Source organism: Borostomias antarcticus (assembly GCF_949987555.1).
Source record: "Borostomias antarcticus genome assembly, chromosome: 24".
Lineage (NCBI taxonomy): Eukaryota > Metazoa > Chordata > Actinopteri > Stomiiformes > Stomiidae > Borostomias > Borostomias antarcticus.
Window position 1 is genome coordinate 2,867,743 of NC_140257.1, and position 10,358 is coordinate 2,878,100.

The window sequence follows — 10,358 nt, forward strand, 5'->3', positions numbered from 1 at the left end:
TCATGTTTTTTTCTCCAGAAAATAGTCTGCAGAAGTCTTACTCAATAACAACATTATATGCTTATTCTACATAAACAAATACACTTAAAACGATTCAATTAATAAACGTGTCATATTTTTGTCATACACAGATGTGCAATGATGATTGCTGGGTAATACTGTATGTTCTTGTCCAATGTTAAGTCTCTATTTGATCAGACACAAGACGGTATGGTTCACTAGGCGCAAAAGGTGAACTGTTGACGGGGCGGCTGTAGCTCAGTTGGTAGAGCGGGTCGTTCAATGATCGAAGGGTCAGTGGTTCGAATCCCAGCTCCGACTGTCCACATGTCGAAGTGTCCTTGAGCAAGACACCTAACCCCACATTGCTCCCAATGAGCAGGTTAGCACCTTGCATGGCAACTACCACGATTGGTGTGTGAATGTGTGTGTGGGAATGGGTGAATGAGAGGCCATTGTAAAGCGCTTTGAGTGCCGCTAAGGTGGAAAAGCGCAATATTAGTGCAGTCCATTTACTATTTGAACCTCAATTGAGTGACAAACATTCAAAAATATGAACCTTAATTGATTGACATTAAGTCCAAACAATAACATGAGGCTATTGTTAGATGTACTGTACATTTCACAACGTTATATATACATTATGGTAGGCTTAATTAAGAGTCCAAGAGTTGAATATTAAGGACATTGTCTACGATTTTGCTCAATGCAAGAATAGTGGAATGCCATTCAAATAGGTGAGTAATGTTAGCCTACAAGTGTTTCTCAAGGGGATTTGGGGTAGGCCGTGCCCCTGCAGGTTGTTATCATGGAGTGAGGTTTCATTGTGTAGCCAACATGTTTTTTAGATGTTTTTAAGAATATTAGCTAAGATCAGCTAATGAAGGCATCTCTGTTGTGTGAAGCCGACAGCAACAAGCCTTGGTTAAACTGAGTGCAGAAAGTTTATCGATGTCAATAGTAAACTTATCGTTAGCTCTTATCCACAGCTCAACTATTTAGGCGAGTTTTCTACAGTAGCAACTTGCTTGCTGATGTGTTGTTGTTTTTGCCTAAACCTTCCCAGCCATAGTTATGTAAAGTTGACTTGATTTGATTGAGCCTCTGTTTGTTACTGCATGAGCGCATGGTTCTGATAGCTTTCTGACCTCCACTTCGCCAGTACAATAGCCAACGTAGGCTAGCTAATTCAACAGCACACTGTTGTTAAAATGTGTATAGACTACAGTGTGTGTGTGTGCTGTGTGTGCTTCAAGTAGTGTGCACTAATAGGGCCCATCATAATAAGCTCACACTGGGGCCCATCATAACTACATTATGCCACTGGCCTCATATCACATCATATCCCTTGATAATAGAGTGTGCCATGAAGGACGCACAAACTGGCAATTATTTGTCTTTCTTTCAAAATTATTTTTATTGATTTTAAGCAAAAGGACAAAAACACGAAACCCTACTCACCCACTTTCCTGCCCACATATCCAAACCCTGACGAAGCACTTAACAATACTGAAAGCAGGGATGTAGTAAATAAATGAATGATAAACTGTAAATAAAGACGAGACAGACACACAAAACCAAACAGTACAGAAAAGGGAAGGGGGGTAGATGAGGTAGAGGAGGGGGGGGGGGGGTCAGCATCTAGTCATCTGGGGGGATAGTAGTATTGTTCAAATAGTCAATAAAGGGCTTCCACGTCTTGTCAGATGAAAGTTTGGAGTTAGTGATTGAGATTCTTATCTTCTCCAGCGTTATGTGATTAAGAACCTCTTTCAACCAGCTACTGTGTGAGGGGGGGCGGGGGTGTTTCCATTTGAATAGGATGAGACGTCTAGCTAGCAAGGAGGTGAGAGCCAGCACTCGCTGCTTTGCTGATGAGAGAGTGGGTGTTATGTGTGTAGAGATCCCAAATATGGCAGTGAGTGGGTCGGGTCTGAGGTCTGTGTCGAGTACTGAGTGTACCGTAAATTTCGCGCCAGAAATCTGTCAACTCATGGCAGGACCAGAACGTGTGTGTGTGATGAGCAGGTGATTGCTTGCACCGATTACAGGTGTCATCAGTCTCTGGGTATATTTTTGCCAGTCTGGCGTTCGTGTAATGCACTCTAAAGATAACTTTGAACAGACAATTATTGAACACACAAACTCCAAATGTGCTCTCCCTGGCTCAGAAACAGCCCATCCTATCCCTTGATAATAATAACATTGTTAAAGTACTGTTGTGTTTGTGTAACATTGTTTAAGTATCGGTTATTGTGTGTGTGTGTGTGTGTGTGTGTGTGTGTGTGTGTGTGTGTGTAGTCGGGGGTGATGGGTTGCAGGGTAGTCAAGGGAAAAGGGACAGGCTGGAGATTCTGGGTGAGCTGGATTGAGATGATCCATGATCCACTGTCCATTATCCATGGGTCTGATTCAGGGTCCATCGTTCATAGTCTTGGCATGAGGGGATGATGGTGGGAAGCTGCTGAGACAAAGCCTGTGTTTAAAACAGCTGGAATAGCTGGGTGAGCTGGACTCCCAGCTGTACAGCACACTCCTTCAGAACCCTGCCTCTGAACCTGTCTGCTCCAGGGGACTGCATAGACACGACATCTCTCCTTATACATCATGTGTTCATTGCAAATGAACCAGTTTGGTGATCTTCATCACCATCATCATCTCCCTACAGACTGAATGGATGCAGACTAACAGAGAAATGCTGCCAGAGCTTTTTAAACCAGAGTTTCTCATCTTTGGAATGAGACTCTTATGAATGACATGATGGGAGATATTATGAACTGTTACAATCATAGCAGATGATCAGCTGAATGTTCCCACTAGAAACAGCTAAACTACAGTAACTACAGATAAACTACAGTGTAAACCTACCTGAACTCTCATGAGGAGTTTCATTGGTTGGATTGGAATGTCTCAGTACTACAGAGACCAGGCTTTTCCATTTCTATAATAAACCTGGAGTCTCAGAGCATTCTTATTTAGCATGGGTTACAAGGAAGAGAAAGCATATCAAAAATATTGACTGACAAAAAAAGATCACTTTGTATTCAAGAATCTGACAATGTGTGAACCAGGGCAGATCCAATGTTCAAATATTTGTCTGTAGGAAGATGGAATATAATCCTTCAACTCTCTCTTTTCACCAGCAGAGGGTAGTAATGTGTTTGTATCGATCTGTTTCTACAGGCTGTCGGGCTGCATGGTCACAGAGGAAGGCTGTGTCTCTCTAGCCTCAGCTATGAGGTCAAACCCCGCCCACCTGAGAGAGCTGGACCTGAGCTTCAATCACCCAGGAGACTCAGGAGTGAAGCTGCTCTCTGCTGGACTGGAGGATCCACACTGGAGACTGGAGAAACTCAAGTAAGAGGAGAGTTTTAAATCAAGTGGAAGAAAATCACCCAGTGTCTCTTATGTAGCCCCCCTCTCTGAACTAGATGGTCTCAACTTTCACAGCCTACGAGTCTCTTGACAGAACAGACACAAATCACCCTATAACCAGAAGGGCACTTTGAGAGTGCAGACCTCCACCCATGATGCATGTTGTCAGCATGTGCAGTAGCATTAGAGAACCTAGAGGAGACAAATGTCAACAATATACTGGTGGTGCATCAGCTGGGGTTGGTCCAACAGGTGCTCTTCAGCTCTGCTCTCTGATGTATTTCAGCTACCTAGATAGCTACATCTGACAGGACCGACAGCAGTCATCTGGCTAGCTATGAGCATAACTAGCTAATTCAAAGCAGTTGATCTTTGCCTTCATGCCATGATTAGATTATTTTGGTCCTAATACCCGCAGAAAATACAGGGATAAACAGCCATGGATGTATTAAACATGGCAAAGTACCCGTAGGTGCTGGTCTGGTCTCTCTGGCATGGTCAACAAAAGTGAAAAATGATTTTTCAATGAATTTGGATCCTCCCCGTGATTCAGATCCGCTCTCTCTAATTGAATGGGTTCTTCCTTGGCTCATGCTACAGTCACCCTTCCACGGGAAAATAGGTCTGGTAGTTTTTACATAATCCTGCAATCTACCTGTAACTAACAAACACATAAAGCCCAAAACTAAATGACGTCTCATTGCATCATCCTCATCATTCCTCTGCTTATTCCTACAGTGTGGATCATGGTGGAGAGTGCTGGATCAGACCTGGACTTGGAAAATGTGAGTATTGACATTGACATTGATTATTCATGTGTCTTAACTGAAGCTGAGTTCACCACCATTATCTACTTGGGCCTAGAAAACAGGGGTCATACAAAATACAATACAATCTGTCACAACTGTTCAAACACCTGAGAGCTGCTTACACTTGAACTATATTCATAGTGATGGGTACATACGCACACACACACATACACACACTCACGCACGCACACACACACAGCACACACACATACACGCACACACACATGCACACACACACACAGCACACACACATACACACACATATGCACACGCACACAGCACACGCACACACACATACACACACTCACGCACGCACACACGCATACACGCACACTCACGCATACGCACGCACGCATACACACGCACACACGCATACACACACACACACACTCACGCACGCACACACACAGCACATACACGCACACACACACACAGCACATACACGCACACACACATATGCACGCACGCACACACACACACACAGCACGCACACACATATGCGCACGCACACACACACACACACACACACACACACGCACATATATGCACACACACACACACACACATATGCACACACACACTCATAATTGTTGGATGAGCACCACGTCATGTCCAGTCCCTGATCAGAATCCGGTGAGAGGAGAGGTTTTTAGAGCCCTCTTAAGAGGTAATGACGGGGATCTGCTCCCACTAAGCTTTTGTATCAGTGTTGGATCCTCTGATGCTGTTGTTGGTATCCATAGAGAACAGGTGGATGGAATGATGTTAATACTCTGCTCATTTGTTCTGAGGAAGTTGGTGATAATCTCACTCTTCTAATGGTGCTAATGTTTCCATAACAGGGCTTTTCAGTGGCGTGTGGTGCGAGTAGCCAAGGGAGGCAGTGCCTCCTCCCAAATATGAAATGAAACAAATAATTGATAAAGCAAGATTAAAATAAGAAAAACTGTAAGAAATATATCTACATTTAACATTCATGGATAACCCAAAACATTTTATCCTGGACAGTCATCAATCACAGTGTCTTTAGGTTCACCCTCCAGAACGTGTTTCTATCAAACCCAGAATCAAAGGATTTGAATACTCAAGATGACTCTGTGTGTGAATTAGCTCATGCCTGGTTAGAATTGAGAGTTCTAGCTGCTGTTGTATGTGTGCTTGTATTGTCTGTGTATTTGTTGGAAAGGGGTGTATTGATGATTGGCCTACACTGCATGTCAGTGTGGTTGTGCTGGTGACTGTTTGTCATCCATGGCAGAAGAGTTCACAGTGCAGTGGGACTCAGAGCTGTCATTATTGCTAAAGTCTGGAACCTTGTGAGACCATCCTGGTCCCTGGAGAGAAACAGACTGTGAGCTTGTGGGGTCAGGATGGTCTCTTGAGGTTATAGGTCACAGCTTCCTTGTCTGTTTTGGTGTGTTTGTGTCTTTAAGTGTTTCAAACGAAGGGAAGGAGGAATGTGAGTTAAGTTGGGCTACAAGGTGAAGAAGCCTCCCCCCTTGGCTCTCCTGACTTGGGGAGAGGGTCCGTCCTTTCCATAGGGCATGAACTAGACAGGGAAGCCTAGTGTGTGTGTGTGTGTGTGTGTGGTTGGGGGTGATAGTGTAGGGTAGTGAAGTGAAGTGAAAAGTTGTCACTAATATGACTTAATGATCATTTATTGTCTCCACAGTCTCTCTCTCTGTACCCAGACTTGGGTCTGATTCCCACAGGCGTCTTTTTAGAATGTTTCTGCTTGTCCTTGGGTTTACGTCTGACCTGGTCCAAAGTCCAAATGTATATTCATGTTGAAAGACAAAGACAGAGAGAGAGAGAGAGGGGGGGGAGAGAGGGTGATTTGGGGATGTTTGTGTGTAGAACCTGGGAAGTGTGTGTGAGAGAAAGATTTGTGTGTGTATGCAGGTGAATTGGTGTCAGGGGAAAGAGGAGAGTGTGTTTTGTACCAGTGTGTCTGTTTGCAGGAACATTAGTTGTGAGAGGGAACTACCACAGTAGTTAGTTGGACTAATGAGCCACAATGACGAGGAGGCCTATAGAAGGGAAGTGGAAGATCTAACACTGTGGTGCCATGACAACAACCTCTCCATAAATGTCACTAAGACAAAGGAAACCATTGTTGACTTCAGAGAGAACAGAGGGAATCACACTCCCATCTCCATCAATGGGACATCTGTTGATATTGTTGATAGCTTCAGATTCCTCAGCACACACATCTCAGACACCCTCACATGGTCTCTCAACACCAAGAGCATCCTCTAGAAAGCACAGCAGAGATTACACTTTTTGAGGCGTCTCTAAAGCTTCGGAATGAGCCAAGGTTATAATAATTTAACTATGATAGAGGGGTAGAGAGGATGAGAACTGGAGAGAGAGAGAGAATAGAGAGAGAGTTAGGGTAGAGAGGGTGGTGGAGAGAGAGAGAGAATAGAGAGAGAGTTAGGGTAGAGAGGGTGGTAGAGAGAGAGAGAATAGAGAGAGAGTTAGGGTAGAGAGGGTGGTGGAGAGAGAGAGAGAATAGAGAGAGAGTTAGGGTAGAGAGGGTGGTAGAGAGAGAGAGAATAGAGAGAGAGTTAGGGTAGAGAGGGTGGTGGAGAGAGAGAGAGAATAGAGAGAGAGTTAGGGTAGAGAGGGTGGTAGAGAGAGAGAGAGAGAGAATGAATAGAGAGAGAGTTAGGGTAGAGAGGGTGGTGGAGAGAGAGAGAGAATAGAGAGAGAGTTAGGGTAGAGAGGGTGGTAGAGAGAGAGTAGAGAGAGAGTTAGGGTAGAGAGGGTGGTGGAGAGAGAGAGAGAATAGAGAGAGAGTTAGGGTAGAGAGGGTGGTGGAGAGAGAGAGAGAGTTAGGGTAGAGAGGGTGGTAGAGAGAGAGAGAGAATAGAGAGAGAGTTAGGGTAGAGAGGGTGGTAGAGAGAGAGTAGAGAGAGAGTTAGGGTAGAGAGGGTGGTGGAGAGAGAGAGAGAATAGAGAGAGAGTTAGGGTAGAGAGGGTGGTGGAGAGAGAGAGAGAGTTAGGGTAGAGAGGGTGGTAGAGAGAGAGAGAGAATAGAGAGAGAGTTAGGGTAGAGAGGGTGGTGGAGAGAGAGAGAGAATAGAGAGAGAGTTAGGGTAGAGAGGGTGGTGGAGAGAGAGAGAGAGAGAGAGAATAGAGAGAGAGTTAGGGTAGAGAGGGTGGTAGAGAGAGAGGGTAGGGCAGAGAGGGGGTATGAAGAGTAGATGGATGGATGGATAGATGGATATATAGGTAGATAGGTGGATGGATAGATGGATAGATGGGTAGATAGGTGGATGGATAGATAGGTAGATAGATAGGTAGATGGATAGATAGGTAGTTAGGTAGATGGGTAGATAGGTAGATAGATAGATGGGTAGGTAGATAGATGGGTAGATAGATAGATGGGTAGGTAGATAGATGGGTAGATAGATAGATGGGTAGATAGATAGATAGATAGATAGAGGATAGATAGATAGATAGATAGATAGATAGATAGATAGATAGATAGATAGATAGATAGATAGATAGATAGATAGATAGATAGATAGATAGATAGATAGAGGGTCGGGCAGAGAGAGAACTTGAACTTGATATGAGGAGTAGATAGTGGAGAGTGAATTAGTAGGGGAGGAAAAAGCAACAGGAGAAGGAGAGGAAGACTGATTGAGGGAAGAGAGAGAGAAGGGGAGGAGAGAGAGGAGGTAGGGGTGAGAGAAGGAGAGAGAGAAGGGGAGGAGAGAGAGGAGGTAGGGGTGAGAGAAGGGGAGGAGAGAGGGGAGGTAGGGGTGAGAGAAGGAGAGAGAGAAGGGGAGGAGAGAGAGGAGGTAGGGGTGAGAGAAGAAGAGAGAGAAGGGGAGGAGAGAGAGGAGGTAGGGGTGAGAGAAGGGGAGAGAGAAGGGAAGGAGAGAGGGGAGGTAGGGGTGAGAGAAGGGGAGGAGAGAGGGGAGGTAGGGGTGAGAGAAGGAGAGAGAGGAGGTAGGGGTGAGAGAAGAAGAGAGAGAAGGGGAGGAGAGAGAGGAGGTAGGGGTGAGAGAAGGGGAGGAGAGAGGGGAGGAGAGAGGGGAGGTAGGGGTGAGAAGGGGAGGAGAGAGGGGAGGTAGGGGTGAGAGAAGGAGAGAGAGAAGGGGAGGAGAGAGGGGAGGTAGGGGTGAGAGAAGGGGAGGAGAGAGGGGAGGTAGGGGTGAGAGAAGGGGAGGAGAGAGGGGAGGAGAGAGGGGAGGTAGGGGTGAGAGAAGGGGAGGAGAGAGGGGGAGGAGAGAGGGGAGGTAGGGGTGAGAGAAGGGGAGGAGAGAGAGGAGGTAGGGGTGAGAGAAGAAGAGAGAGAAGGGGAGGAGAGAGGGGAGGTAGGGGTGAGAGAAGGGGAGGAGAGAGAGGAGGTAGGGGTGAGAGAAGAAGAGAGAGAAGGGGAGGAGAGAGGGGAGGTAGGGGTGAGAGAAGGAGAGAGAGAAGGGGAGGAGAGAGGGGAGGTAGGGGTGAGAGAAGGGGAGGAGAGAGGGGAGGTAGGGGTGAGAGAAGAAGAGAGAGAAGGGGAGGAGAGAGGGGAGGTAGGGGTGAGAGAAGGAGAGAGAGAAGGGGAGGAGAGAGGGGAGGTAGGGGTGAGAGAAGGGGAGGAGAGAGGGGAGGTAGGGGTGAGAGAAGGAGCGAGAGAAGGGGAGGAGAGAGAGGAGGTAGGGGTGAGAGAAGAAGAGGGAGAGAGGGGAGGTAGGGGTGAGAGAAGGAGAGAGAGAAGGGGAGGAGAGAGGGGAGGTAGGGGTGAGAGAAGAAGAGGGAGAGAGGGGAGGTAGGGGTGAGAGAAGGAGAGAGAGAAGGGGAGGAGAGAGGGGAGGTAGGGGTGAGAGAAGGGGAGGAGAGAGGGGAGGTAGGGGTGAGAAGGGGAGGAGAGAGAGGAGGTAGGGGTGAGAGAAGGGGAGGAGAGAGGGGAGGTAGGGGTGAGAGAAGGGGAGAGAGAAGGGGAGGAGAGAGAGGAGGTAGGGGTGAGAGAAGGGGAGGAGAGAGGGGAGGTAGGGGTGAGAGAAGGGGAGGAGAGAGGGGAGGTAGGGGTGAGAGAAGGAGAGAGAGAAGGGGAGGAGAGAGGGGAGGTAGGGGTGAGAGAAGGGGAGGAGAGAGGGGAGGTAGGGGTGAGAGAAGGGGAGGAGAGAGAGGAGGTAGGGGTGAGAGAAGGGGAGGAGAGAGGGGAGGTAGGGGTGAGAGAAGGAGAGAGAGAAGGGGAGGAGAGAGGGGAGGTAGGGGTGAGAGAAGGGGAGGAGAGAGGGGAGGTAGGGGTGAGAGAAGGGGAGGAGAGAGGGGAGGTAGGGGTGAGAGAAGGGGAGGAGAGAGAGGAGGTAGGGGTGAGAGAAGGGGAGGAGAGAGGGGTTGTTAAACCATAATAGACATTAAAACGGACTTCTGGGCTACATGTGCAGCTTCATAGCCTCGTCCTGTTTGAATGTGTGATGACTGGATCACTCAGTCTACCCCATCACTCTCATCACATATCTGAACAGTCAATGACACATTAAGCAGCAGGGTCAGTCCTACCTCTCAGGGTGGCCATCTTCAAAAAGACAGGTTGATCCTGGAGACGACAGGAGACTACTGCTGCAAAACAAGACAGGCTTGAGAGAGGGGTCAGGAAAAGGGAGGGAGAGAGGGGGAGGAAAGGAGTGAGGAAGGGAGAGGTGGAGGGATTGAGAGAGAAGGAGAGAGTTGGAATAGAGGGGAGGAGGAGGAGGGAGAGAAAGAGGGGGAGTAGAGGAGAGAGAGAAAGAGGGAGAAAGAGGGAGTAGAGGAGAAAGAGGGAGAGAGAGAGGGAGTAGAGGAGAGAGAGGGAGTAGAGGAGAGAGAGAAAGAGGGAGTAGAGGAGAGAGAGAGGGAGAGAGGGAGTAGAGGAGAGAGAGAAAGAGGGAGTAGAGGAGAGAGGGAAAGAGGGAGTAGAGGAGAGAGAGAGAAAGAGGGAGTAGAGGAGAGGGAGGAGAGGAGAGAGAGAGAGAGCGAGGGAGTAGAGGAGAGAGAGAAAGAGGGAGTAGAGGAGAGAGAGAAAGAGGGAGGAGAGGAGAGAGGGAAAGAGGGAGTAGAGGAGAGGGAGGAGAGGAGAGAGAGAGAGAAAGAGGGAGTAGAGGAGAGAGAGAAAGAGGGAGTAGAGGAGAGAGAGTGGGGGAGAGGGAGGAGAGGAGAAAGAGAGAGTAGAGGAGAGGGAGGGAGAGGAGA

At 47.6% G+C, this 10,358-nt stretch overlaps 1 protein-coding gene across 1 annotated transcript in view; it reads left to right on the top strand.

The window, feature by feature from the left end:
* Positions 1–10,358, top strand: part of LOC311325222 (NACHT, LRR and PYD domains-containing protein 3-like) — a gene marked incomplete at both ends in the record, with an annotated part of 39,384 nt that overhangs the window by 22,153 nt on the left and 6,873 nt on the right. Inside the window, 2 exons of the mRNA XM_084457891.1 lie at positions 3,184–3,357; positions 4,114–4,160. Of these exons, the coding sequence (XP_084314017.1) occupies positions 3,184–3,357; positions 4,114–4,160 (221 nt within the window). The remainder of the gene's footprint in view (positions 1–3,183; positions 3,358–4,113; positions 4,161–10,358) is intronic.